General features: G+C 31.9%; 2 protein-coding genes across 2 annotated transcripts; both read right to left on the reverse strand.

Moving 5' to 3' along the window:
- Positions 1–1,164: 1,164 nt before the first annotated feature.
- Positions 1,165–4,360, reverse strand: LOC132742948 (uncharacterized). Its single transcript, XM_060731443.1, has 3 exons — positions 4,235–4,360; positions 3,445–3,536; positions 1,165–2,684 (listed from the first exon to the last, which is right to left on the reverse strand). The coding sequence occupies exons 1-3, from the start codon at positions 4,308–4,310 to the stop codon at positions 2,187–2,189; spliced, it is 666 nt and encodes a 221-aa protein (XP_060587426.1). The 5' UTR covers positions 4,311–4,360; the 3' UTR covers positions 1,165–2,186.
- Positions 4,361–9,397: 5,037 nt separating this feature from the next.
- On the reverse strand, positions 9,398–27,438 carry LOC132742944 (uncharacterized). Its single transcript, XM_060731438.1, has 7 exons — positions 27,297–27,438; positions 26,622–26,969; positions 24,960–25,030; positions 20,328–20,585; positions 19,682–19,891; positions 10,355–10,382; positions 9,398–9,603 (listed from the first exon to the last, which is right to left on the reverse strand). Exons 1-7 carry the CDS (start codon positions 27,436–27,438, stop codon positions 9,398–9,400), a joined length of 1,263 nt encoding a protein of 420 aa, XP_060587421.1.
- Between the last annotated feature and the right edge of the window lie 270 nt (positions 27,439–27,708).

The following is a 27,708-nucleotide window of genomic DNA, read 5'->3' on the forward strand; positions in this document are numbered from 1 at the left end:
TACTTAAAAAAATAAATAAGTTAATTATGTACCAAACCCCTACCCTCATATGCCTTGAATACCAGACAAACAAAAGCAGAAACGTTCTTCGCAAAGTCAAATTCTAACACATAAAATGGTTTTAAAGGGGAAAAATAACTAATAAGCAGCTTGTCTACATGGCATAAATGACCCAATTTTAATGAAAATATACATCAAGGGGATCAAAAATTATTTTGCAAATCTTGCTACTGTCTATATCAACAACTGGATAAAGCCTTGCCAGATAAACTTATCTACACTTATCTTATGTATTCTTTATATAAATGGACGGAGAAATGGACGTTATCATAAATGAATACTTATTTGACAAGCATGTTCGTCATTTAGCATAGAAATTTAACCTTATCACGTCTTGCGTAAGGAATGAATTTACTGTTAACAACCGTTCCCAAAGCAATCTAAATATCAATATTTCAATACAAACAGACCGGGTCTTATCGTAATGCATCCGTTTGTTCCTGTAAAAATGATATTTTGTTTAAAGTTTATAGAAGTTCAGTGGAAGTATGACTAAATAATTGTTAAACAAAACTGTTCTCATTTCAAAGGGACAAAATATGCATGTTTGGACTTTTCAGGTCCCGTGTATGCAGCTTTTTATGCAAGAATATATATCAATTCTTGTATAAAACCTGCTCATGCATGTAAACATTAACGGACAAGAAAACGTTGAATTCACGGATATAATCACAAGAGCCGCGCCGTTGTTGCATGTTTTTCAATATGGGTCAGTAACTCAGTATGTCATATCAAAATAACTTACTGCAACGATACCCTAGTAGTTTCATTATCAAAACATAAATGTCAAATGACATCACACAAGCAAGTGAAAAGCATAGCAATCCGAGTTCTTTACACACTTAAATATAAAAGAATCAAATGTATCCTTTCATGCAAGAATTGCGTTAATGCACATTTTCTTTCGTGCAGAAGCCATTGGATCTATCAATTCCTTTGCCCTGCGGGGTTTGGCCATAGATGCATCTTCGTGCTTCTGCAGATGTTTATGCACTAATTCTGTATAAACTGCAAATCATTATATTTGTTCACTTTCAACTCGTTTCCAACATTTAAGTTTAAAAATGTTTTATTCTTCCGGTTCCTACCATTGACAGAGTTATTGAACTGCAATACGTACCTTTAATGAAGGAACCATATGTTGATTACATCAATTTGCACTCCCTTTCATCTTAAATGAAATGAGTTTTTGTAGGTTGACAAAAGAAACCAAGCTTAAATTTGGTTCACAGTTTTATATCCGGTAAAGTTATAAAATTCATTACCGACTGTTTTGATAGAATTTTCTAAATATCCTTTAGATTAGCAAGTAGAAATACATGTATTACATTCGATCATGATATGATATTATCTTTTCCAATCATTCATGAAAGAATACTTTTTAAGGATATGTTGTAAGCTGAGAGCAAGTATATTTATTTTCTTTATAAGTCCTGGCAGATAAACTTTAATATATGGCTGTATGAATAAATAAATAATCCAAAGTTTCCCTTTTCACTTTCATAATGGATGGTCAGAAATTCCTCTATCCCACAACTGCCATTGACTTCCCATGTTACTCCGTAGACTGTCTGGTAAAATCATGTTTATGAATGAAATATACTATTAAGACAGGTTATTTGGCCGTAAAAAACGGTTGTTTGCAAATTACAGTATATTCATGTCTTACTGAATAAAAAAACGAAACTATCGCACAACTTAACATTGATATAAACTAATGTGAAATATCAAATTGTAACAGTCTATTTGTTGTAACGAATAAAAAAATAAGTAAAAAGTAAAATCATGTCATACTTATGTAAGCTTAACTGATATTTTTTAGACAAATCCTCAGTTATAGTTTAAAACAATTCCTTAACTGTAAGTTTCTAGAGAGTTATGATAATAAATAACAAACTTAATATATTGGAAAGGAAGATGCACGCGATAGAAAGAGGGTAGAGTACAAAATGATAATTTTAAACGAAATCCTGATAAGATATTTCTTTAAATATAAGTGCAACAATTATTTCATGAAAACCATGAGTGCTCATCAGAAACATCTATTTGAAGTCTTACTTAAATCCGTTCAGTCGTAAAGAAAATTCATAAAAATAACAATTTGATGTCTCAAGTTTTAAAAATTTTCACTGTTTTGCAGGAAAAGCAACTTCTATCAAACTTGAGTCTTCTGTTTGACCTGCCTCTAATAAGTAGTACTGGTCCTCATTCTTCCCGATCTCTGATCCATCTGTAATTGTCATTTCATTTAGGTTTTCTGCATATTGAGGCAGTGTTTCTTGTTGGTGTGATTGGAACCATCCTCTGCTTCTTCTTTGAGATATTAAACTAGGGGAACTTGATTCCCTCTGTCGAGACTCCATGGGCTCTCTGTTACTATTGTGCTGATTATAAATAGGTATTTCTTCAACACTTACAAGACACACTTGTTCAAATTCGTCTTCTTTAATTTCATAAACTTTATCATCAGCTTCAATGAAGTTGTCTGAAATTTCTACTTCTGTTGCATTCGATAATAGTGGGCAGACATATAATTTTCCTCCGGGTTTACCAAGAAGCCAAGATTTTCCAACTTTTTTTACTTCGTACAACTTCTCCTTTGAAGTTTCAGACATATAAGAGCTCTGTAATTTCAATACAAAAACCATATTATAGATATTTCAAAGACTGTACACTTTTTAGAGAAAAGATTAAATAAGTCATTCTAACTTAAATTTCTGAGAAATGAATGTGTTAAATAACCCATTACAAGAAACGATAAGATGAGTTGTTTAAATATTGCAATACTGAATCAGTTATTAGAAACACATTTCAAAAATGGATAGAGAGCAATGTTGCTATAAGACAATGACGGTAAGACAATATCAGAAAAGAATTCTAGAAATAACAATCGAACATAAATATATTTTACCCTTATCTGTGACCTTAACTTAAAACGTGAGTTCTGGCTTATATTTGATCAAATTATTGTGAGAATCTTTCAAGTTTCAAAGTATGTTAAAATTTTCTGGCTGTAAAATGTGACATAGACTTCAGGACAAGAGGTCCTTGAAAATTAGATTCTGCATACTGTGTTCAATAAGGTGATCAAAACGCAAAGGAATTAAAAAAAAACACCTATATTTACTATAAAATGAAATAACTTCATTAGTTGACTTTTAAAAATGGATACAAAAATGTTTGTTCAAGCATATGACTTGTAACAGTGACTTCTTCGGGATCAGCGACTTAAATTGGGTTCCGTGCGTCTTTCGATGATTTAACACTTGATAATTGCAGAATGAATACAGACTGAACGTGCTTAAACAAAATGCTATCATTTTGCACTTATGAAGTACATACTAAAGAAAGCATTATCCTTATTGCCAAAATATCACACCTTACCCTTTTTTGTCCAATATTCTGCTCGGGGCTTTGGGTGTCACACTTTGGCCATGCTTGATTTGACCTACTGTAAATCTCTATTGGTAAATAATCTGTAAAAATAAACTCTCAACAATATATTATATATACATTAATGCTATGATTATCTTGCATAATGATGAAAATGTTATAAAATGGACTGCAGAAAATTTGGATTTAACATTAGTTTAACACTTGAACCTAGTAAAAATGATAAGACTCACTTAAATTGTATGATAAAAGATTGGTACTGTTTGAAACGAAATTATAAACGCAACTAAAACTTTCTAGTGATAAAACATTGCCTTGTCATCTTAAATGAGACCTTAAAAGTACTCATGTCTTTTCTCATCGAAAATTAATTATATACATTCAGGTACTGACCTTCAAAAGACGTCGCACTATATTTGAAATATTCTATAGGGAAAAGCAACAAGATCTATTTTGGTATCGATGCCAATGATCTTTGTAACATGTAGACATTGAAAAATCTATATACATATCTACTATATCACAGGGCCATAATTTTAACAAATTCTGTTGGGACCAATATCTTACGTAACAATATAAAAATCTAAACTCAGGTTTTTGACAAAAAGATTGGTATTTTTTTTCGAACACGATAAAAGTCCAATAGACAATTCTATTTACCACATTAGACTACACAACATTTTTTGTTTTGAGTCATACATTTTAAAGAAATTCAACACATAAGTTTCTGACCTCTAGGACAAATTACAATTAATCTCAACGGAAGACAAAATGATTCTACCTTCTCGGACAGTACCCAGAGTTTGAGCAGTTTTCTCTTCATTTTCCTTTTCCAAGTATTGTTTCTTCTGTTTCATGCCGGTTTTATCATCACTGGAAGTTTGAAATTGTTCCTTATATTTCGTGGTCCCCTAAAATTTTTCATAACGACAAAAAAGGGATAACATTTTACTAATTCAAATGATATAAACATATTCATTCTTAGACAAATATTCATTCAAAGCATATTATTCGGCAAGGGGTAAAGTCATTTGCCATCGTCAATGACTAAAATAAAAAGCTTGTATTATGCCTGTGTCACCGGTTTTCATAGGATATATTTCAACTTCTCGTAAAACACTTGTTTAATTGTTCAATCCTCTCAGCATAGTGTACACATGTATGAATTCACTAGCAACTACTGAACAGAAAGGGAACATTAATTAAGATTTAGAGAGTAGTTTGAGTCACGTTCATAGACTGTAGCCCCCTTAATATCCTGCAGCACAGGATCCCGAAGGAGAAGCACACACAAAAGGACAAACGCACATCATTTTATGCGATGAAAAAGACTGAGAAGAGGCATATCAAATTCAGTAAATGGTAGCTACTGTACAATGATATTCAACATGTGTATGGATTTGTAAGAATGACTCTTTTGACCAGTACATAGACATACATTTCTGCTAAATGTACCTGATTTTAGGAAGACGGGAAAGAATGAAATAATGGAGGGATAGTAACAAGTCTGTCAAACCTATGTAGCGATTTGTTATATTTTTGTTTCAATCAACCATTTCATGCAATTGAAATGACTTTAACACTGAACTGGCGACAAATTTGTACACCTACGATAATGTAAAAAAATATGTATAAAGCGGACACTATGGACTATTTGTATAACTTCGAGAAAGTATACATGTTGCTTGATTCGTTTTAAGAATATACCATAAATTCGCAGTTCCTTCGACAAGAAATATTTATGAAATGGATAAAGTTTCAAGCTATTGTCACTACAACAATCAACAAGACATAGTGGATCATTATGAACAGTATTTGAAATGTGTTAAAGATTAGGCTTTAAAAAAAAAAAAAAAAAAAAAAAAAAAAAAAAAAAACACTTCTATCAAAAACTCCAGTAGACTTACGTTCAAAACTCCAGGCCCGTGTTCACAGAGATTTAAGGAGCAATATCAAGATCAGGATCAAATTTTAAAACATTCGCCAATGTACATCTTCATAGATTTAATATTTACTTGATAAAACTAGACTTTGAATAACATGTTTGTGAAGTTTTAGAATAAATTTGTTGTTGCTTTTACAAGATATGGATGTTTTACAGCTGAAACAACAAACATTGATCTTGATCATAAAATTGATCCTTATTTTGATCTGACTTTTTTTTATATGTTTTGTTATTCGAGTGCTTCTTTTAAAATCAGCATTTGTTAACATTTTAAAAGATCCTGTAACTCAAATTATTATATGGTTTTACATCATAAATCTGATGCTCAAATGAAGATTCATCAATATTGTAAGTTTAAAAAAAGCATTCATTGCAAAGATTATACAGGATGTACATTTCATGTTGATAATCACTGTTGTACAGCCTCCACCGGATAGAGCCCATCAAAACTCCGAAAACGAAAGTAAAAGTGTTTACGTCGAGTTCACCCACGGTTATGTTTCAACTTATTTCTCCATCATAACTTCGTCGATTTTTCCAAACTAAACAATTTTTTGAAACTAAATATGTCAGGGTTTAAAGCAGTATTTGTTTTTTTTTTCTGCGAATTGAATACTTTTTGTTAAATCGATTATACCGTTTTTGTTGACATTTGCGAACGATATTGGTATTTACCTGTAATTCGGGTTCAAAATGCATTTGTTGTTTCAAAATCCGTATTTAACATAAATTATAGACTTCCTTCTACTTGTATGTGAGTGGTCATCCATCAAATGCAACTGCTTTTAGCAAAATTCGCGAAAATCGACATTGCATTGTGTACAGAGTCTAGCACGGTTTTGTACGGGCTGTAGATGGACTGTTAGCAAGTGCACGGGGTGCAGTAAGAAAACGAATGCTCTATTTTCTGCAAAAAATAAATTAAATAAATTACCAGAGCATACACATACGCTGATGAAGGAATAACGAAGATATAAATGAGAAACATTATACGTACCATGAATATCAATGATAGTAAACCGTTTCCGTCCTGCGCTAGACCACTTTTTATGCGCGATTTTGAGGAAAAATGTAAAACTCAGTAGACTGAATCATCATAGATTGAGATTGGAAGAACTTTACAGTAGAATACTATAATTTGTCTTAACAATATCAAATCATGTTCAAGTTATGTATTGTGAACAATTTGTTTTATAATATTTTATTCCATATTTAATATAATTCATCAATTCTTTTACATCAACATAATTACACAACATACAAAAGGGTTTGGCCAAGAGTTGTTTGCAATATTATCATGGGCCCTTCCCTGTAAGATAACATCTGACCACACATTACTATGCAGTGAGGTCACGCAACATCAAGGAAGTATACATATGTTTTATCATAAACGTGAATATAAATTTTATTGACAGGGGTGTAGCCAGCTTTTTTTTCAACTTGTTGGCTCATAAAAAGTGGTCTAGGACCAAAAACAAGTTCAGATTAAAAAGAGCAAATGCGCGTTCCAAAGTTTTTTAAAGGAAAATTATCAAAACAATAAATGTAAACTATGAATTTGATTAGATGCAAACTGAGGACAGTAAATCATGCCATAAGCCTAAAACACACACTTGATCTGACCATACGGCTTGAACACACTACCAATCCCACGCACGCCTGTTTTATTGTATTTATAAGACTTATGAAAATGTCAATTTCTTGAACAACTTGGCCCAGACCTACATGGCCTAATAGTAGCTACGCCACTGAATGGTCTGTCAAATTAAATCGTGAAACACATTTTTTCTCAAGTGTTTCAATCCTAAGGCGACACCTTGATTATTCAATGTGGCTAAAATGGTTTTATGGAAGACACGTGCTAATGCCGTTTTGTAGAAAATGACGCCCGTGCATTATCTTTCAAGTGCTTGATCAATTATCGACCTGTATTCTTTTTTCTATGCTTAATGAGGGCCAATCCGCCATTTCGGGCTCTGAGAGTACGGACGCCGACCATGCCACCAGTCACGCCCTTAAATATTATGGTAACTTTTTTGGGTTCAGTAATTCAATGAATGATACCAAAGAATATGCAATCATTTTCAAATTTTAATTGAGATAATAAACGGGAGGCCAATGAGACCATATGAGACTATATGCATTATATTCATGCGCTTAGTGTGTAAGCATGTTATTGTGGGTCTAATCTCAAGTTATTTGCTAGCCTCCACACACAAAAACAATATACGTAAAAAGAACAAGAAATGTGTCCATAGGACACAGGTGCCCCCACACTCCACCGATTTGTCAATCTTATGTCTCTAGGTCAAATTATTTTTGGCTACATGTGCCCAAGTTGGAAACTAAAAATCTTTTATTAAGTAAAGGAATACTGAATAAATCCACACGAAACCCCCAAGGTGCATAAATGCACATGCTGATCAATATTCTTTTAAACTTTCAGGCCTACAGGTCAAATACTTTTTGAGTTACGTGCAACACAAGTTGAATATTGTAAATTTTTACTAAGTCAAGGGCAATTGCTCTACAAATACTGAAAATATCCACACAAAAATACCCATGTGCACAAAGACACATGCTGACCAATATTCTTGTAAATTTTCATGACTCTAGGTCAAATACTTTTTTGGTTTCGTGCGACACAAGTTGAAAATTGGAAATTTTTACTAATTCAAGGGCAATAATTCTAAAAATACTAAATATATCCACACAAAAATACCAAGGTGCACAACTACACATGCTGATCAGCATTCCTGTAAGGTTTCATGACTCTAGGTCAAATACATTTTGTTACATGCGACACAAGTTGAAACTATTTCAAGGGCAATAACTCTAAAAATACTAAACATATCCACACAAAAATAAACACTCAATGACCAAATAAACACCCTTTGTACAACTTCACACGCTGATAAACAATAAGAAAATATCTTTGGAAATTCGCAAATTGTTTATTTGGCCACTCATTCAAATAGAAGTAGAAGGAAGTCTATATTTTATATTCAATACGGATTTTGATACAACAAATGCATTTTGGACCTGATTTACAAGTTAATATCAACATTGTTCGCAAATGCCAACACATACGGCACAATTTATCGCTAATTTAACAAAAAGTATTCAATGTGCAAAAAAAAACAAAAAAAAAACAAATACTGCTCTAAACTCTGACATATTTAGCTTCACAAAATTGTAAAGTTTGGAAAAATCGATGAAGATATGATGGAGAAATAAGTTGAAACATAACCGTGGGTGAACTCGACGTAAACATTTTGACTTTCGTTTTCGGAGTTTTGAGGGGTTATATCCGGTGGACGCTGTACAACAGTGATAAAGAGAGGTTGTTAGAAATATATCTTCGACAAAGTCTCGCCAAATTTTTAAAAAGGAATGAATGCATAGATTTTAGTGATTACTTATATTGCGAATAACATTTGCAGTACATATTTAACATAATTTTGATGTTTGGAAAATGTTTTAGAAGAATAATTATATACAGATATAAAATAACACTTAAGTGTTATTATATCCTTTGTATCTTTTAATATGTACAATTTAATTCTAGCAAAATAAAATCAATTTATGTTTAAAAAGATAAGGAAAATAAAACCAGGATCATTTGATCCTGATCTTTTATTAGTAAACGCGAGACCAGGAGAAATGAAGGTTTGATCAGCGGAGGTGAGCATTACTGAATTTTTATATATTGAAAGACTGAATTGAAAACATTCAGCTGGATCAGAATTAGTTTACTGTCATATCGTTTGAAGTCAGCCTTGATGGTATACGGTATATTTTCATATGTATACTTATGTAAAAATTGTTTTGAAAACCAGTTTTATCGTTGTAAGAGATGTCCAATTCGTGTTTAAATATTACAGTATTTTTGATAAGGTGTTTTCAGGGGCGTATTACGTTGGGGGCAGGATCTGACCCCCAAGAGCGTCTTTGCATATTCAGACTAATTTAAATACCCATTTCTCAAGCTTTCTTTAATCAAACGTTTGTCCATGAGGTTTCACATAAACAGCAGGATATTTTAGCACCAGATATCTGAGATTTCTGTGTACCAGTAAATATCACAGAAATATCATAATCTACCTCTGTTTGTCCCGCAGATGGGTTGATGCTACAAGTCAAAACCCGTGAATTCCATGTTTGTCCTGTTTCATTTGCCGAACCGTAAAACAATGGTGATTGATCTAAATGAAACAAATATTTATTATATATTATGATATTATAACATGTCTCGTATTTCTGTCACTTTACACAAATAAAAAAAATCGCTGTTTAATGTCAATAAACACTGGGTTAGGTTGTGTATGTGGATGTTCTTTGCTTATTATTGTTCTCCCTCCGATAACAGGAATAAACAAATCCCTTTTAGGCAAAAATGATATTTTCCGTTCGTATTCTGTTTCGTTTTCTTGGATTTCAGATACTCTGACGCTACAGTTTTTATCAATTTCAGTTGATATATATTTTATATTAGAAAAAACTACAGCAATTCTTAAGCAGCATATTGACGTCATCATAAGAATGCATCTCATTTATATAAAGGCGTCAGAATGACGTCATTGTTAAATTGAATCGGAATATCCCCCGCTAGTGGTTTCAAATATAATCAGAAGCAGAGAGTGTAATCTTCCATAATGTAAAACAAATGCATAAATTTTATATGACATCCGTTCTGTGTATTCATACTATTATTGTAGATGTCCTTATCAGATGACTGACTTAAAGGGCCGTAAAGTTGCGATTGGACATTATTTTAAAAGAGAACAGATAACGGAAAACCAAAAGGCAAAAGGTATGCAAGAATAATTCCTTCACTCGTCTGTTATTAAGCTATTTTTCAAAATAATAAAAACAATCCCCATTCATTGTCTTTCATTAGACTTTATATTTAAAGCGCTTGATAAAATATACCCTTTAATAAACAAAAGAACGTACCATATTTCTTTTCTGCTCTCTCGAATTCCTGAAACAGTGAATATACACTATTTTTTGTTACATATTATAACATGTTCTTTAATTATTTTGAAATGATATGTTTTATGATAATATTATCACTATTGACCAGACAATTGAATTAAATAAGACAATTGAATTAAAGATAAGCTTTTGTGTTGCTAGTTTGCTTTAATCATAGTATCCATAGTATATTTATAGGAACAATATCATAAATTTGACAATCGGTTACAAATTAACATTCTAATCTATTCATCACACCATACAGCTTATAAAATAACAAATTCCTAATGTTAAGTACTTTAATACAAACACAAAACTTTGATTGATACTTGGATTGCATATTAATAACTGTCTATCTTGGAAAACACATATTGACAAAACGTGTTCTAAGCTTGCTTCTAAAATATCTCTGCTGAAAAGAATTCAAATATTTCTTACACCTGAAATGAAACAATCATTTTATAACGCTTACATTGCCCCTACTTTTGATTATGGATGTATTATTTGGTCCCAATGTAACAAATCAGATCTAAATAGAATAACAAAATTACAAAAAAGAACCGCCAGAATTATTTTAAATAAACCCGTAAAAAAATTCTCTTGATATGTTTCAAAATATGAAATGGTTATCTTTTCCATCTAGAAGTAAATACTTTTCAGGGAATTATGGTATATAAAGCGATGAATAAATAAACACCAGCATATATTTCTAATCTAATTCCGTTATCTCAAAATAAAACTTACTTACTAAGATCAACACATAAAAAAGATATTATGCATAAACGACCTAAAACAAATTATTTGAAACGTACTTTTTATTATTCTAGTATGGAGTTATAGAACACTATTCCTTTAAAAATAAGAAAACTTTCAAGTCTTAAATTGTTTAAATCACATTTCAAACATTTATTATTATCTAGAGATGAATTAAAGAAAATTTACCTATACTATAATATAATATTATGTCTGTTTTCTTTGTTGATTAAGATTTACTGAATGTTGTAATCTTTACAATTGGTTGAATATGTCCATTGTTATGTTTATGTTTTATTGAAGGCCTCGTTGAAAATAAGATTTTGCATTATATGTGTTGTATCTAATGTGATGTATTGTCTAATAAGTTACCTTCGTTAAATAAAGAGTTTATTATTATTATTATTATCATTGTTATTATTATTATTATTATTATTATTATTATTATTGATAATGTCTGGCAGAGCCAGAAAAAATAAATTATGATATAATCAAAAGATCAACCAAAAACTTCCAATACGCTTTCATATAGAAAACAATTGTAGCAAACGTTATAATAGATGACACAAAGTTGGAATCAAATACATATCTATTCATGATCTTGGGAAAGATTACTTTACATGAATTAAGTCCTTATCAAGTTATTATACATATTTATTAATTATTAGGGGAAATTGCTGTGGGACAGAAAGATTTTTCACGTGTATAACTTTAAAACAAGACTTCCTGAATAAATCAATTATTGTTTTTATTTCATGTTTTTTATCAAACATGTAATATATCATTTACATTATGCCTAATACATGAATAGTTTTAGATTAGTAAAGGCAAACATGAGTTTAATAACATTTGAATAAAAGTATTAGAGCATGTTAGATATTTGTTATTAATTAGAAATGTGTCCTTAGGACACTGGTGCCCCCATATTCCTCTGTTTTGTCCGTCTACTGACATCAAGCAAAACAGAATGACAAAGGGACAGTCAGAGAAAATTCTACATGACTCTCCATTCCCCTAAGTGGCTGGTGCATAAAGACGACAACCATTTTATCCAAGTTAAGGGCAATAACTATACAAATACTGAATTATTCCACAAATAAACCACCCTATGCACAACTTCACATGCTGATCAACATTTCTGTAAATAAAAATGGAAAATATCTTTGCTTTGGAAATTCTTTTCCTGATATATGTAATTTTTCAAAATTCGGACCAGATGTTATAAAAAATCAATTATCAAGAATCGACAACCCCTTCTGGAACGAAAGCCTTTGCATAATGGATAATGTGTTTTTTGTGTTTTTGGGTTTTACGTCACATCGACACAGTATAGGTCATATCGCGACGTTGGAGGAAGACCTCAGGTGCCCTTCCGTGCATCACTTCAGGCACGAACGGGCACCTGAGTAGAACCACCGACGTTCCGTAAGCTAGCTGGATAGCTTCCTCACATTAAAGAATCCAAAGTCCCTGTCGGGATTCGAACCCACAGCGGTGAGGCATAATGGATAACGTTTTATTCGAAAGTATAAATAATAAATTAGAATGAATATCTCAGGCAACCAATTTGTTTCAATCAAACAATGAAGGTCGGAGGCACAGCAATTTTTACAATAACCTATTTCAAAATTGTTAATGTTTTGCCGCTGATTTAATTGACAATATAATTGACAATATGGTCTATTCTTATGTTTTTAATCTATACAAAATATTTTACAAATTAACATAAATTTTCTACGATATGAAGGACTTTTAAGATCGCTAATAAATCTAAGAGTTAAACTTGAAATCAATTCTGAACCTTCTTACACTTTTAAACCAATAATTCCTAAGCAAATTCAAGTTATCACGCAAAATATAAAGGGATGCGATTCCTTTTTTGAACGACTTGTAAAAAATAAAAAAGTTCCGAAATCTCAAGATAAATGGAAACATGAACTATTATTACCAGAAACTTTCGAATGGAATAAAGTCTATACTATTGTTAACAACATTACATCAGAAACAAATTTAAGATACTTCCAATACAAATTAATAAATAGAATCTTAGCAATAAATACTTTTTAAATTTTTAACAGATTGAAATAAAAGATGACAATACATGCACTTTTTGCCAGAAAAGTAACGAAACACTTTTACGCTTGTTTTATGAATGTCGGCATGTTAGTCAATTTAGTTTTAATTTTCATTAAAAGTAAATGGCCGAATATTACTGATTATGAACTCCCAAAAGAAGAAATACTTTCTGGGATAACGGATCCTAAGAAAACGGATGAAACATTAAATTTTATTTTTCTTACCAAAATTTTAATATACAAACTTTTCAAAATACGTTCGTTTTCATATAATGTAGAAAAGTATATCCAATATTCTTCTTGAAACTGGGATAAATTTAATAGTAGATGGTCTCCCTATCAAGTTCTTGTCGACATTTCACCTTATATTAAAACACAAGGAAATTACCTGGTAAAAAGATCAATCATAAACTATATAACCATCCAAAGTCAGAGATGTGCCATATCAATATAGAGTGTTTTCTTAGTAATTAATATATTTTTGGTGACACTTCATAAAAAAGCTTCGGGCCACTAGTATATTATACATACATATTTTACACTTCTAATGCTGATATGATCAATATACAGAATCTTATAGATATTAAGATTGTTGGAACCGTGGCTTGTGCCAACTGTATGTTGGCTCATCGTGAAGTCAGGGGTACTCCTGACTCCCGACAACCTTAGGAGGTCGAGGGTCCGAAGTGCAACTGGCACGGCCTGAGGCGCGCGTTGTCGCAGGAAGACCGTTTTGGAGCTTCTTGGCCCCAGGTCGAACTCTGGTTGAGTTCAGGTCCACGATACAGTGGGCAGAGACTATCAGTTCCGGCTGATTTTAATATTATTTGAATCTTCTTAATATGTTTTATGTAATTTGGAACTTTGAAAAATCTTTATTCAAGAAGAAATTAGCTGTTCTAATAAAGGGAAGTAAATGAGTTAACATATGTTAGGAAAATTATGGTTGTTATCCTTCTTTATTGAGATACGACTTTTTAGAAGCATAGTTATGCTAATGTATGTGGAATTATTTTCATTTTTTTCTTTTACATGATTTTCTTTGCATTTTTTACATGATTTTCTTTGCATTTATACACAAATTTAAGGTACTCCAATTATACATATGAAAATCCTGTGATGAGAGTAGTATTTCGATCTCGTTATAAGACATGAAATGTGATTTATTTAAATTGAGATAATCCTTGTCCATGGTGTTTATAAGGCTACCTACCATATAATATTATGTGATAATACTTTCATATAATACTTTTTCATTCTTTTTTCAATAATAATCCACGAGAAGATATTTGTTTTTAGTATACCCTTTTCGTGTAGGTTATCTTGCTTAGGACACTGTGGAGGACAGGATGAAAAACAAGAGGGCCATGATGGCCCTGCGTCGCTCACCAGAAACAACGGCTTTACAGAGTTGGAGATTATTTTTTAAAAGAATTTGCTGAAAGGCAGGTGCAGGTCTTTCGGCAAATTCAGCTCAACTTTAACTTGCCCCTCTAGTAATATACTTTCACAACATTTTTTGTTTTGTTTTTTTTTTCTTCATAATAAAACATAGGGCCACTAAAATGGCCCTAGATCACTCATCTAACCCATCATTTCATTATTCACAATATAAATTGAAATATTTTGCCCTAATATTTTGGAAAGGCTTTGTTAAAAATATGTATGTTGCAAGTGTGTTCCTATGAGACTATGTAGAATAAATGCAGAATAAATGACCACTGGAGCAGGATTAATTTTGACTAAACAATTTTTTTATAACCTTTTTGAATGAAAACACAAAATGTCACATGTAAAACATGTAAGGTGTAGATGTTTGAGGACAACAAATTTTTAATACATTCTGTATGGTAACATAACTGTACCTCAAAAAAGACAATAGGTCAAACATTGTAAAAAATATGAAAAGTAGGCCAGTTGATATCAAAATTCAATTCAGCATCAGAAATTACAACCCTAGTTCAAATTACAAGTCTGTATGTTAAAGAAACACAAGAATTGAGGTCAAATTATATAAAAAATATCAAAAGTAGGTCAGTTGATATCAATATTCATTTCGGCATCAGAATATACAAACCTGGTCCAAATTTAAAATCTGAATGTCAAAATACAAGAAAGTAGGTCAAATGGTGTCAATAATACCTAAAGTAGGTCAGCTGGTATCAAAATTGAATTCAACATCAAAAATTACACAAATTACACCCCTGGTTAAAATTTCAAGTCTGTACATAAAAGACAAAAAAGTAGGTAAAGCGATATCAAATATATCAAAAGTAGGCCAGTTCATATCAAAATTCATTTCAGGATCAGAAATTAAACCCCTTGTCCAAATTTCCAGCAGGTACATCAAAAAAACGACAAACTAGGTCAAACAATATCAAATAATAATATCAAAAGTAGTCAGTTGATATCTTAATTCATTCCGCATCAGAAATTACATTCCTGGTCCAAATTTCAAGTCTCTGTACATCATTCCAAATTTCAAGTCTCTGTACATCAAAAACAAGAAAGTATGTGCAATGGTTTCAAAAATATCAAAAACAGTTCCACTGATACCAAAATTCAATTATGTAAATGAAACTCAGCTTCAACAGTCTGTCCCAAAATTTATTGAAATGTGCTTTTTCCAAGTTTAAATCCAATTTTAAAAAAAATGAAAAAAAAAAAAAATACAATTTTTAACAAAATTCAATAACAAAATTGAGCATACAAACTCATCTTTGTTAGTCAGGTACAGGAGAAACAAATTTAATGTTTCTTTAGGCCTATGTTTTTCCTGGTTAATGACCTACAAATGACCTTACGAATGATGCAATATGATTTCCGATTTCTAGTGCTGAATCATAAACAGATCATGACATTAAAACTTTCTCCAAGCCATTGAACCTCTTTTGGAAGAGTTTTTTTAATGACACTTATAATCATTATATTTATATTGTGACCTTCTATAGTGTTAAGAGTTTAAAACATAACATATCTTTTTTGTGTGAAATCAAAGCACGTTTATTTTATATTTATAAAAAGACTGTGTATCCATTGTCAATATTTTTAATATTAAATTTGAGCATAGAATATTTTTAAACTATAATTTGAAGAAATGCCATGACCTGGGGAATTAAACCTTTAGCTTAAACAGGGTCAATCAAATTAATATGACTAATGAGCAAACTTGATATAAGACTACCTAATAATGCTCTAGACAAAGTTTGGTGATCATCCATCAAATATTTCAGTAGGAGATGATGTTCAAAGGTTTTTCTATATTTAGCTTTAGCGGCCCCTTAAAGGGGCCTTATCAAATTAATATGAACAAACTTGATAAAAGACTACCTAAGAATGATACAAACAAAATTTGGTGATCATCCATCCATTACTTCTGTAGAAGGAGACGTTCAATGGTATTTCTATTTTCAACTTTAGCTGCCCCTAAAAGGGGCCAATCAAATAAATATGAACAAACTTGATAAAAGACTACCTCAGAGTGCTACAGGCAAACATTTAATGGGGATTTCAGTAGGAAATGATGTTCAAAGGTTTTTCTATTTTTAGCTTTGGAGGCCCCTAAAATCAAATTAATATGTGCAAAACATGATAAAAGACTACCAAAGAATTTTACAGACAAAGTTTGCTGATCATCCATTGATAAGTTCTGTAGGAGATGTTAAGAGGTTTTTCTATTTTTAGCTTAAGCAGCCCCTAAAAGGGGCAAATCAAGTTAATATGAGCAAACTTGATAAAAGACTACCTAAGAATGTTACAGACAAAGTTTGGTGATCATCCACCAATTAGTGCTGTAGAAGAAGACATTTAAAGGTATTTCTAATTTTAGCTTTAGAGATCCCTTAAAGGGGCCAATCAACTTAATATAAGCAAACTTGATAAAAGACTACCTAAGAATGCCACAGACAAAGTTTGGTAATCATCAATCAATTAGTTGTATAGAAACAGACGTTTAAAGGTATTTTTATTTTTAGCATTAGCGGCCCCTAAAAGGGGCCAATCAAATTAATGTGAGCAAACTTGATAAAAGACTATCCAAGTATGCTACAGACAAAGTTTAGTGATCATCCATCTATTACTTCTGTAGAAGAACATGTTTAAAGGTTTTTCTATTTTTAGCTCTAGAGACCCCTAAAAGGGGTCAATCAAATTAATATGAGCAAACTTGATAAAAAACTACCTAAGAATGCTACAGAAAAAGTTTGGTGATCATCCATCAATAAGTTCTATAGAAACAGACGTTTAAAGGTATTTCTATTTTAGCTATAGCGGCCCCTAAAAGGGGCCAATCAAATTCATATGAGCAAACTTGATAAAAGACTACTCAAGAATGCTACAGACAAGGTTTGGTGATCATCCATCCCCTAGTTCTGTAGAAGAAGATTTTTAAAGGTTTTTCTATTTTTAGCCCTAGAGACCCCTTAAAGGGGCCAATCAAATTAATATGAGCAAACTTGATAAAAGACTACCAAAGAATGCTACAGACAAAGTTTGGTGATTATCCATCCATTAGTTCAGTAGAAGAAGATGTTTAAAGGTATTTCTATTTTAATTCTGCGGACCACTAAAAGGGGCCAATTGAAATGACATGAGCAAATTCAAGTGTGACTGTCACAAGGATGCTACAGACCAAATTTGAAGTATATCTGCCTAGTAGTTTCAAAGAAGAAGACGATTGTTGACGGATGACGACGGACGACGGACGCCGGAGCATCCCCTCTTAATACTAATAGCTCACCCTGAGCCTTCGGCTCTGGTGAGCTAAAAAAAGAAAAAAATAGTAAATTGTATATAAATGAAAGTAAAATTATCTCAAAAAGCATCTTTTTATAAATATGTTATAATGCAATTATAAACCATTGTTTTCCTCTGATGTTTTTTTATTATCTCAGCAATTTCAAAATGTATACTATAAAATGTAATGTGAAAATCTTATGTCTCCTTTTTTAATGTTTAATGATTTATTGTATGATTTGTATTTGTAAAGTTATGCATAATTGTACGATCTAGATTTATCAATAAATGGGGTTTTGTGGACCTGAAACTGAAAAGAAAAGAAAACAAAACAAACATTTCTGTAAAGTTAAATGAATCCATCTTCAGTTCTTTTGGGCTACGTTGAAAAGTGCAAATCTTTATTAAATCAAAGGTAATAACTCTACAAATACTGAATAAATGCACAAGCAAACCCCTGGGGCACTTCTATACATGCTGACCAACATTTCTGTCAACTTTCATGACTCTAGATCAAATACTTTTTGCGGTCCGCGCAACACAAGATGAGAATTGCCAATTTTTATTAAGTCAATGGCAATAACTCTGCAAATACTGAATAAATCCAAAAGCACATTCCCATGTGCACAACTCAACATGCTGACTCACATTTCTGTAACGTTTTGTGACTCTTTTGGGCTATGTGCGACTCAAGTTTAAATTGCATTTTTTACTAAGTCAAGAGCAATACTTAAAGTTAACCCACAGGTGCACATTAAAACTGCACATGCACATGACGCCAGACCAAATACTTTTGAGCTACGGGCATCACAAATTGAAAATTGCTAATTTTTATTTAGTCAAGGGAAATAACTCTGATAAAACTGAATGAATCTACGTGCATAACTTCACATTTGTAAAGTTTGTTGATCCTAGCCCAAGCACTGTTACAAGGGCCAATTTACCACCCCCCCCCCAACACACACACGCACGCGCATGCACACGCACGCACACACGCACACACACACACACACACACACACACACACACACACTTTATCACTTAATGTCAACTATATGTATCAAAAAAGTTACACGATGTAAATAACGAAGTATTTTGACTTTCTTTTCTTTTGACGCCACAATTGTAATTATTGCCATAAAGCAACAGAAAAAAAGCGATGGCTCGGGTAATTGGTCAATAAGTTACTTTTTTGGAAAATTTAAAAGTACAACATTATAAAAAGATTCTTTAAAATAATTAGAAGCATTTCTGGGGCGTTAAGAAAAATATCATACACTTTATTTATCATGACCATTGAATTTGGAATAAATTCTCTTTTTTTATAAGTGAGATACTGGGTTTTATCCACAATTGCATTTTTTCTGTCGTTATTTCACAATTGTGAACAGTCACTCCTCGATAATGACTACAATCTCGAATTACTTTTGTGTTTGCAACATTTGCATGAACGTAGAATGTCTGACTGACGACAAAATGTGTCTTTTTTCATTTTTAATGTTAACAGTTCAGAATTCTCGCCACTACACTTTAAAAGCATAACATAAAGGGAAATTTTGTTTGCTTATTGTAAATATGCAATAAATAACACACACACTAAACTGATTTTTCACACAGGGTGATACTTAAATCATATTCACTGAAAACAAATATCATCTTTATTACTCTCAAACTTCATGCATGCATTTTAAGAACATTTCTTCTCATGTTTTGGCCACATATTATTATATACACGTATACTTGCCTGTAAAACACATGTGTCTTTTGGAGGTATTACAAATTTGACTTCTTTGACGAAGGTTCCATGCCATTCACCAACCGCCCTAAACATTTCATCAGCTACAATATGTAATGGATATTTCAAGTTTCCGGCTCCAATAGCAGGGAAAGCTATTGATTTTAACTGCTTCTTCTCAGCCCCATTTAGACATCTCTTCACCAAGTCATAAATACTCTGTCAAAGAATACAATACAAAATATCAATTTAATTGACTTCCTTTGGACCTACTTCACACCTATAGATGAGGTCTTAACATATAAGTTGGCAAATGTTGAGAATTTAAAATTCGGAAAATGAAGGAAACGAATGTATACATGACTTGTATTAATCATCTTTTGAGTAGACTACTATATATTGTAAATATAAGCAGACTTGTTATTTTTTTCAGCAGACTGACTTGGTTAACTTCTTTACACATTATTTTGGCAGAAAGTAATACACTCTACATTCATTACACTGTGATCGAACGTATAATTTGGGAAGGATGTGTTTTTGTAAAATACTCGATAATATTCTCAAATAACCTGTTAGCAAAATGGGTTGGAATGGGAATATACAGTGTATATGGAAAATATACCTTACTTCAGTAACACTACATCTATGTACTCACATAACGATTACATTCCTCTACCGTCTTATTTCCCTTTTCATAATCAGGGTAATATGGGCACATTGCACCAAAGAAAACCACTCTACAATCAAGCTTGTGTCCAGAAACAGGTATAACTTCACCATAATAAGGAGCTCCACTACATTTGTTGTTCAATTCTCTCTGTAATTCATTGCCACCTTGTTTTAACAGGGCACTTGAGACTAAACCAATTGATAAATTAAAATCTATTGATGTCGTGCATGCTATTGCATCTACCTAAGAAGACAAAACGTTTTGGATAATTAAATTGAAATCAATATTGATTATCGAATCGGAAGGATCCTAACGAGTTTTCAGGAAGCTTTGACATAAAATCCGCAATATATGCCAAAATAGTGAAAATACTGGATATACGCCTGACCGCCTTTGATAAATATCATTCCTTATATTTTATTGAAATTCTATTAGAAGTGTAGACGACATAGTCTCAACAAATTTCATTTAAAAAATCATCATCAAGGGCCCATAATTGTGTGAAAAAAAAAATCATGCACAAAATCATGGCACAATGCACAACTAGACTTTGAAATCATGACACCATCCAAACAATTTTATAAATGTTCACTGAAATTTTCCTAGTGGTTATGCACATAAAAGATGGACAAAGTTAATTTACACTAGGCTCAACTAGGCTTGGTGACAAAAATAAAATCCTGTTAAGTTTTACTGAAATTCTCCCAGCGGTTTTGGAGGTGTAGTGTGGACAAGCTTATTTTGTTCGGAAATAAACCATTAAGGGGTCATAACTGTGCAAAAAATGAAGCAGAATATCAAAAGCGTAAGCACAACTAGCTTTTGTGACAAACAAACCTGTGAAATTTCACAGAAATCCCCAATCAGTTTTGGTGATGAAACGCGAACAAGATTATCAGACAAACTGAATGACGGACGGACAGAATGACACGCACACGCACACACACCAAAACACACACACACGCGCGCGCTTTTCCGCCGATTTTGATTCGCCGAAAGAAATTCATTTAACCGGACCAGACAGGTAAAATACACATAAAATTTCCCCTTTGGGTACCCTTCTTTGTGTTGTGACGATGCGCGTACGGTTCGATATTGCGCAGTATAAATTCCGATATACATGCACATTTTAACCGTCAAATAAAAATATTTACCATAATAGAGTAATGATTTATTTCTCATCAGTATTTAAAACAAATATGACCTCGTTAAAGCTTGATATTAACTACCAAAAGTGTCTTCAAAAGACTACTTATTTTTCTCTTTTTTACGTTCGTTAGGTACCGATGACGTCATTTTACGGTGAAGGGGTAAATGGAATCTTTTTTTTTTCGACGTTTCATTTGAAACAGCAATGATTTATCTTAAAATCATCTTACTCGGCAGTGGAAGGGTAATAAAATTATTATTTTGATTTTGGTTTGATAAATCTGGATATATTACCTGCCAAGATAAAATATCACCCTTGCCTAACGGTTCCGATGAAATAAAATCTTGGTAGGTAGTTTATATATCCACACTTTTCACTCAAAAATCCAAATAAAATATCAAGGTGCTTAATGCACTAAATGCGACGGACATGCAACCGGAGAGACATTAAGGCTTTTTTAGAAAAAAAACACAAAAGATATAACAGACAAAATTTGTTTTATATAAGTTTAAGATTTGTAGAGAATATATTTTATGTGTCCCAATCTGATATAATTCAGATTTTCTACATTCAAGCAGAACAAGTCCAATTTTTTAAATACAGAATGAAATTTATGCCCAAAAACTCTGATCAAACTTGTAGATCAGTGTCCTTATCGATTTATTCCAAGAAATGATATGTAAATAGAAAAAAAATGTCAACGAAATATTTCTAAAATGAAACCATGCAAATAAACTTCAAGCATAATACATAATACATGTGAGAATGTTAATTAGAATTGCTTCGTGTTATATCATAGTGGGCATATAGACAATAAAATATAAGTCATTTGTATTTTTATTTCTCTTGGATCTGTTAATAAAAATGTTTTGTATAATGGAAAAATATTTATTTCCTACTTATGATTTCTAGGAATTATTGAGCTTACTCCTTAATTATAGCATAATTTGCTGTCTTACTTTTTCGACAGCGGTAAATCGTTTCAGCAGTTATTTGCAAATTGCGCAATAATACTACGGGGCTACAGCAGTTTTATCAATCAAATACGTTCATATTTTAACTTGGATAACATGATTTGAAATTGAAAAGGCTAAACATGGAAGTTTTTAAGATATACCGACAAAGTACATGTATGTTAGTTTCATAGGATTAAATTCATGTACTATTTCTTGTGCTGTTATTCGGTTGAGGACACTTGCGCGATTGTAGCCGACGAAATCCCATGTGAAGATGACATAGCTCTGAAGGCGCCTAAGGGCGCGTCCGTCGCAATAATATCATCTTTATCAAAATTGGTTTAATTTTAGCAAGGCGCACTTTGTAGCTATTCTTGAACTTTGCAAGCAAAGTCCATATCAAAAGACAACTCTGTAATCATAGTAATAGTATGTACTTCTTACTATTCATTTGGAAAAGATTATTTGCTAAACTTTTAAATAAACAAGAGGGTCATGATGGACCCGAATCGCTCACCTGAGATACAATATAAATATAAAAAGTCAGTTATAAGACCACATTAGGTTCAAAACTGTTCACTTCTTAGGGCAGATAGTGTGTAAGCGGCAGCATCGCTTAGTCGGTAGAGTCGCGGTACGGTATGTCTGACCGTATATGTCACGGAACGTTTATGTCACACGCGTGCTTTATGTGCCATATACAATTTGGTAGTAAATGCCTTACCGCATATGTCACTCATTTTACACAGGTTATTAAAATTATCATCATCGTTTTAACCTACTTCATCACCGTTAATAATACAATGTATATCATATCATCAATGATACATCGTCATAAATCAGCAATATATTTATGTCCACGCCGCCTTTACCAGTAAGATTACTACTGTGTGAAAACAGTGACAGTCGAAAGTATGTGCTAATTACTTTTTGGACATTAACATTTATTGGCTTGAAGTTGAAATATCGACTTTTTATGCACCATTTCGGGATTTAAACTTTTTTACTTGTCCGTGCGCCTGTGCCTGAGTACGTACGTCTGTTCCTACCGGAATCTTTAGTGTTGTTCCATAAATAGTTTAGTAGTTAGGGTCATGAAATTTTACATGAAAGTTGGTCAGCATTATGGTTTTTGCACCTGGTATTTCGTTTGTCGGTTAGAGCAGTCATGCCAGAGTTATTGCCATTGACTTAGTAAAATCGAAAATTGCCAACTTGTGTCCCGTGTAGCATCAACAGTATTTGAACAAGGGGCATGGTCATGAAACTTGTAAGTTTATCTTACGCATACAAAGCGTGATTTGACATGCACTTTACAAAATTTAATGACGTTATACCACTAAATAATTTTTACACCGTTACTTAGATATAAGCAAAGTCAAAACTTTTTTAATCATTAGAAAACGACCTTTGAACATTTTCATAAATCTTTTTTTTATCATGACGCAAACCAGATGTTTAATTTTACAGTGGTGCGCACTAGAGGAGATAGTATGAATGGCGTTCTTACTTGCTCCTTAAACATTATGTTATGCCGAAAACCACCATGGTCATTTTCAAAATGACGATTTTACGCGTTTAAGTTGTTTCAAACAAACTGTTTGACATATTTTAACATGCATTATACGTTTGCTTTTTACGATGTTTGCAGCATATGTGTCATTAAAGCACTAACAAAATGTGATTTTTCCTGATGAAAAAAATATGGATGATACAATGATGAGGGGTACTGGTGGCTAATGTCTAACATATTTGCCTTTCAATCCCAGGATTGTGGGTTCGAGCCCAACTTGGGCCACGACTATTCCTTATTCGACACCAGTACTGGTTAGTTCCAGGAATAAAGTGAATAATATAAGTTGAAAGAACGTGTTTCGCTATTAACCATAAAAGATATTTTCAGACTAATAGCTTGTAAATCTAATAAACGCCCTGGAATAATTTTGTTCACGCAACAAGAAATATACAAAACATATTTTAGTGCAAGACGAATATATACTCGTATTCTTGTTTACAGAGATATTGCAGTACGGTACTCACGAAATATGTTTTGCACTTATTTGGTAAAATATGTCTTTATCATACACTTAAAAATTCGGTGAAATATTTGTCATAATATATACTTTTAAAAAATTCGGTGAAATATTTGTTTATTATGCACTTTTAAAAAATCGATGAAATATTTTTATTGGCGACGCCGGTGAGCGGCGTCGTTTCTTATGGAATGCTGTTTATTTTGGCCTATGGAAGGAGCTGTTATTATTAACAGTTGATGTCATGTTGTGTGAATTAGATTTATTTTGATTCGTAAAATCAAGTAAACAATTATGTTGTTATAATTGTATTTATATACACTTATGATGATAATTATGGTGATAATTATGTAAGTATTGAAAGGTACAGAATAACTACATTACATGTAAATGTATCAAAATATTTGAAAACGGAAGGATCACTTCAGACAAAATAACATTTCAACGGCAGAATAAGGAAATGTAAATCATACACTACCTTAACATTTGCAATACTGTCCTTCACAATACAAATTGATGGACCAAGTAATATTCTGTTTTTCTGTACAACTGTAATTAACAAATTAGATTAACATTAAAATAGATCGGACTAAATTATAATAGTGCTTCATTGAAATTCTTTCTTAAACCAAAATAGTTTTGATGTATTGATGTATGTAAATTTCATGGCAATTTAGAAAGTTGTGTTGTATATAAAATCAGAATCCTAATAACGCTGCGCTTTACGATCTGACAAACCCTAGTACGAGTTCTCCTCGTTACTCAGTCAGTAAATGGCCATCTTTCGTGTTCTTGTGTTTTAACCGCTTGAAAACGTAAAATCATGTAGTTAATTTCACGTTCAAATTGAAAAATACATGTAACAATGAGACTGATTTTGGGACAATGTACGTCCATGGTAATATATGAACATGCAGTGAAAAAAACAATAGCACAATTCCCATCGCCAGCATACTAACAAAAAAGGGTAAACCATTTTTACACTTATAGTCCCTGAGTGGTGGGGCATGACATAGAGAGGCGATGACAATACCGCTATTTTGATGACAATTATCACAGAAAATATGATAAACTACAATATATAGAATTGTGAAGTGATTAGTCATGCAAAGTAACCTGCTTACAAGAAATATGTTCACCTTATTTCAAATTTTTATACATATTTATTTGACAGAATAAACAATGGGTTATTTATCGTGAAAAATGTAACATTAAGATTTGTGTGTTCCTAATTGAATATGTTGTGTTTCGTTAAATGAAATAAATTTCAACATTTCTAACACCAACATCTACGCACTCGGTAGACAATTTTATCTATAAATACTTGATTATTGTGCAATAATATATATACCAATGAACACATAAATGATCATATGATATATTGAACACTTATTAAACATCATAAACTGAGGGTACTTGTGCGTTTCGTTATTTTGATGTGCATGAGTAAACTTACAGGATCATGAACGTGTTATAAAATGTTTTGTAGAAGCAAGCATGTTTAAACAAAACTTAAGTTTCTCAAGGATTTAACTAGAAATTTAAAGAACTATTCTATATATTTTATTTTAGAACTATCCTTAAAATTCATTTCATGTCCACATTAAGATTATATATATATATAGTTCCAATCTATTTTCAAATTTATTTTCGCCAGATACAAGAAACATCAGCATTGAGCAGAAGCTTACTGTTTATGTCTAAATGCATGACGTCAAAAATTAGAAATAAAACGGGCCTTATAAGGATCCCTGAAAGACATCACTAGTATAGTAGAAGTGATGGAATGGGCAAAGGCCACATTACTTAATTAACATGATTATATCTATCCAAATATAAGAACTGAACCGTGTTAGGAGGCGAATCAGAGTTGACGACGCTTAGATCTACATATAAAACATCAAACGATCTGTACTAAGTAAGATTGAAATCTGCATATATAATTCATAGACAAATGTACATGTAATGTCATATAAGCATATGATGTTAATGAAGTAATTACAAGGCTCTTTATTTCGCTTAAAGTACATAGAATGTGTAAAAATACATCTTATAAGCCTTTTACCAATTAGTAACTTATAAACCATGGCATCTAGTAAATAAGATTAGATATTAAAAATTATACTTTTACATTCATTACCTGGTTCACTCTTGAATTCTTTAATTTTAGCTTCACATGCTTTGACAGCTTCTCCAAAGTTGCGGTCCATCATGGTACAAAATTCTAACTTTACAGGATGATTCAGTTTTGCTTTTTGGTTTTCAGCCAACTTAGTGAATTCTTCTAGGATAACTTCACAAAATTCTCTCTTTGTTAAACATTTTATATCATCAAGTGATATCAACACATAACTTTTATCTTTTGTAACAAAGTCTAACATAAATTTTCTGAACGCTTCTTTTAATTTGCTTCTATAATGTGAGTCATTGTCTTGCGGAACAGGAAAATGCACAATTGTCTTTTCTGACCGAACCTCTGTTTTGATTCCTGTAAAAAATAAAATCAACTATTCAAATGTTTACATTACAAGCAAATCAAGGAAACCCCTGCATGTTAAGTAAACATACTAAATGTCATTGTATAATTAGTGTAACAACTAAATCACCATGTAAGACAGTTAAAAATATATTAAAATCCAGTTTGTTTGTATTTAAGAAATTAACCCCATGTTAGCTAGACAACTTCTTCCGCTTATGTAATGGAATGTCAGATTTATAACAGGTCTCAGAGCCTTTTGCCAATGATGTGACCTGTTTTGTCCTTATTCATGTTACCTTGGTCAAAACGGGGAATATGTAATAAAATCATAATTACCAACATTATCTTTTGTTGTAACAAAGCATTGAAACTCTACTTCAGCTTTTGTATAATCTGGATTATACTTGTTTACAGACACTTTGAACTTGTCGTTAACTGGCCATGTCCGATAGTTTTTATCAGGTCCTGCTATTGCCATTGTTACACTGTTTGTTGCTCTTTAATTGACCTCAAAAAATGCATTTGAAAATAAAAACTACATGTAATACAAGTAAAATATCAAACATAACCAACTGTTTTTAAAGTATTTGCTGTTGTTACTTTAAATTCTACAAATACATGAATAAATTACATTGTATGTGTATTCATGGAAATAAAGTCTGAATGTATCCAGAAACAATATTGATCAATACACTTTATTTCATTGTAGTTCTTTCCATTTCTGATAATGTGTCAGTTTCGTATCGAA

This window comes from Ruditapes philippinarum, unplaced genomic scaffold (assembly GCF_026571515.1).
Source record: "Ruditapes philippinarum isolate M1 unplaced genomic scaffold, ASM2657151v2 ctg1724_1_1_1_1, whole genome shotgun sequence".
Taxonomy (NCBI): domain Eukaryota; kingdom Metazoa; phylum Mollusca; class Bivalvia; order Venerida; family Veneridae; genus Ruditapes; species Ruditapes philippinarum.

What these genes read in the sequence shown, in the direction of transcription:
- LOC132742944 (XM_060731438.1), bottom strand. Translation starts at nt 27,438, where the DNA reads ATGGCAATAGCAGGACCTGATAAAAACTATCGGACATGGCCAGTTAAC. An exon ending in TACAACAAAAGATAATGTTG is followed by an intron (nt 26,970 to 27,296) that starts GTAATTATGATT and finishes TATTTTTTACAG; the next exon opens with GAATCAAAACAGAGGTTCGG. An exon ending in AAGACACATGTGTTTTACAG is followed by an intron (nt 10,383 to 19,681) that starts GCAAGTATACGT and finishes TCACTGTTTCAG; the next exon opens with GAATTCGAGAGAGCAGAAAA.
- LOC132742948 (XM_060731443.1), bottom strand. Translation starts at nt 4,310, where the DNA reads ATGAAACAGAAGAAACAATACTTGGAAAAGGAAAATGAAGAGAAAACT. An exon ending in TCTGGGTACTGTCCGAGAAG is followed by an intron (nt 3,537 to 4,234) that starts GTAGAATCATTT and finishes TTATTTTTACAG; the next exon opens with ATTATTTACCAATAGAGATT. An exon ending in AGAATATTGGACAAAAAAGG is followed by an intron (nt 2,685 to 3,444) that starts GTAAGGTGTGAT and finishes TTGAAATTACAG; the next exon opens with AGCTCTTATATGTCTGAAAC.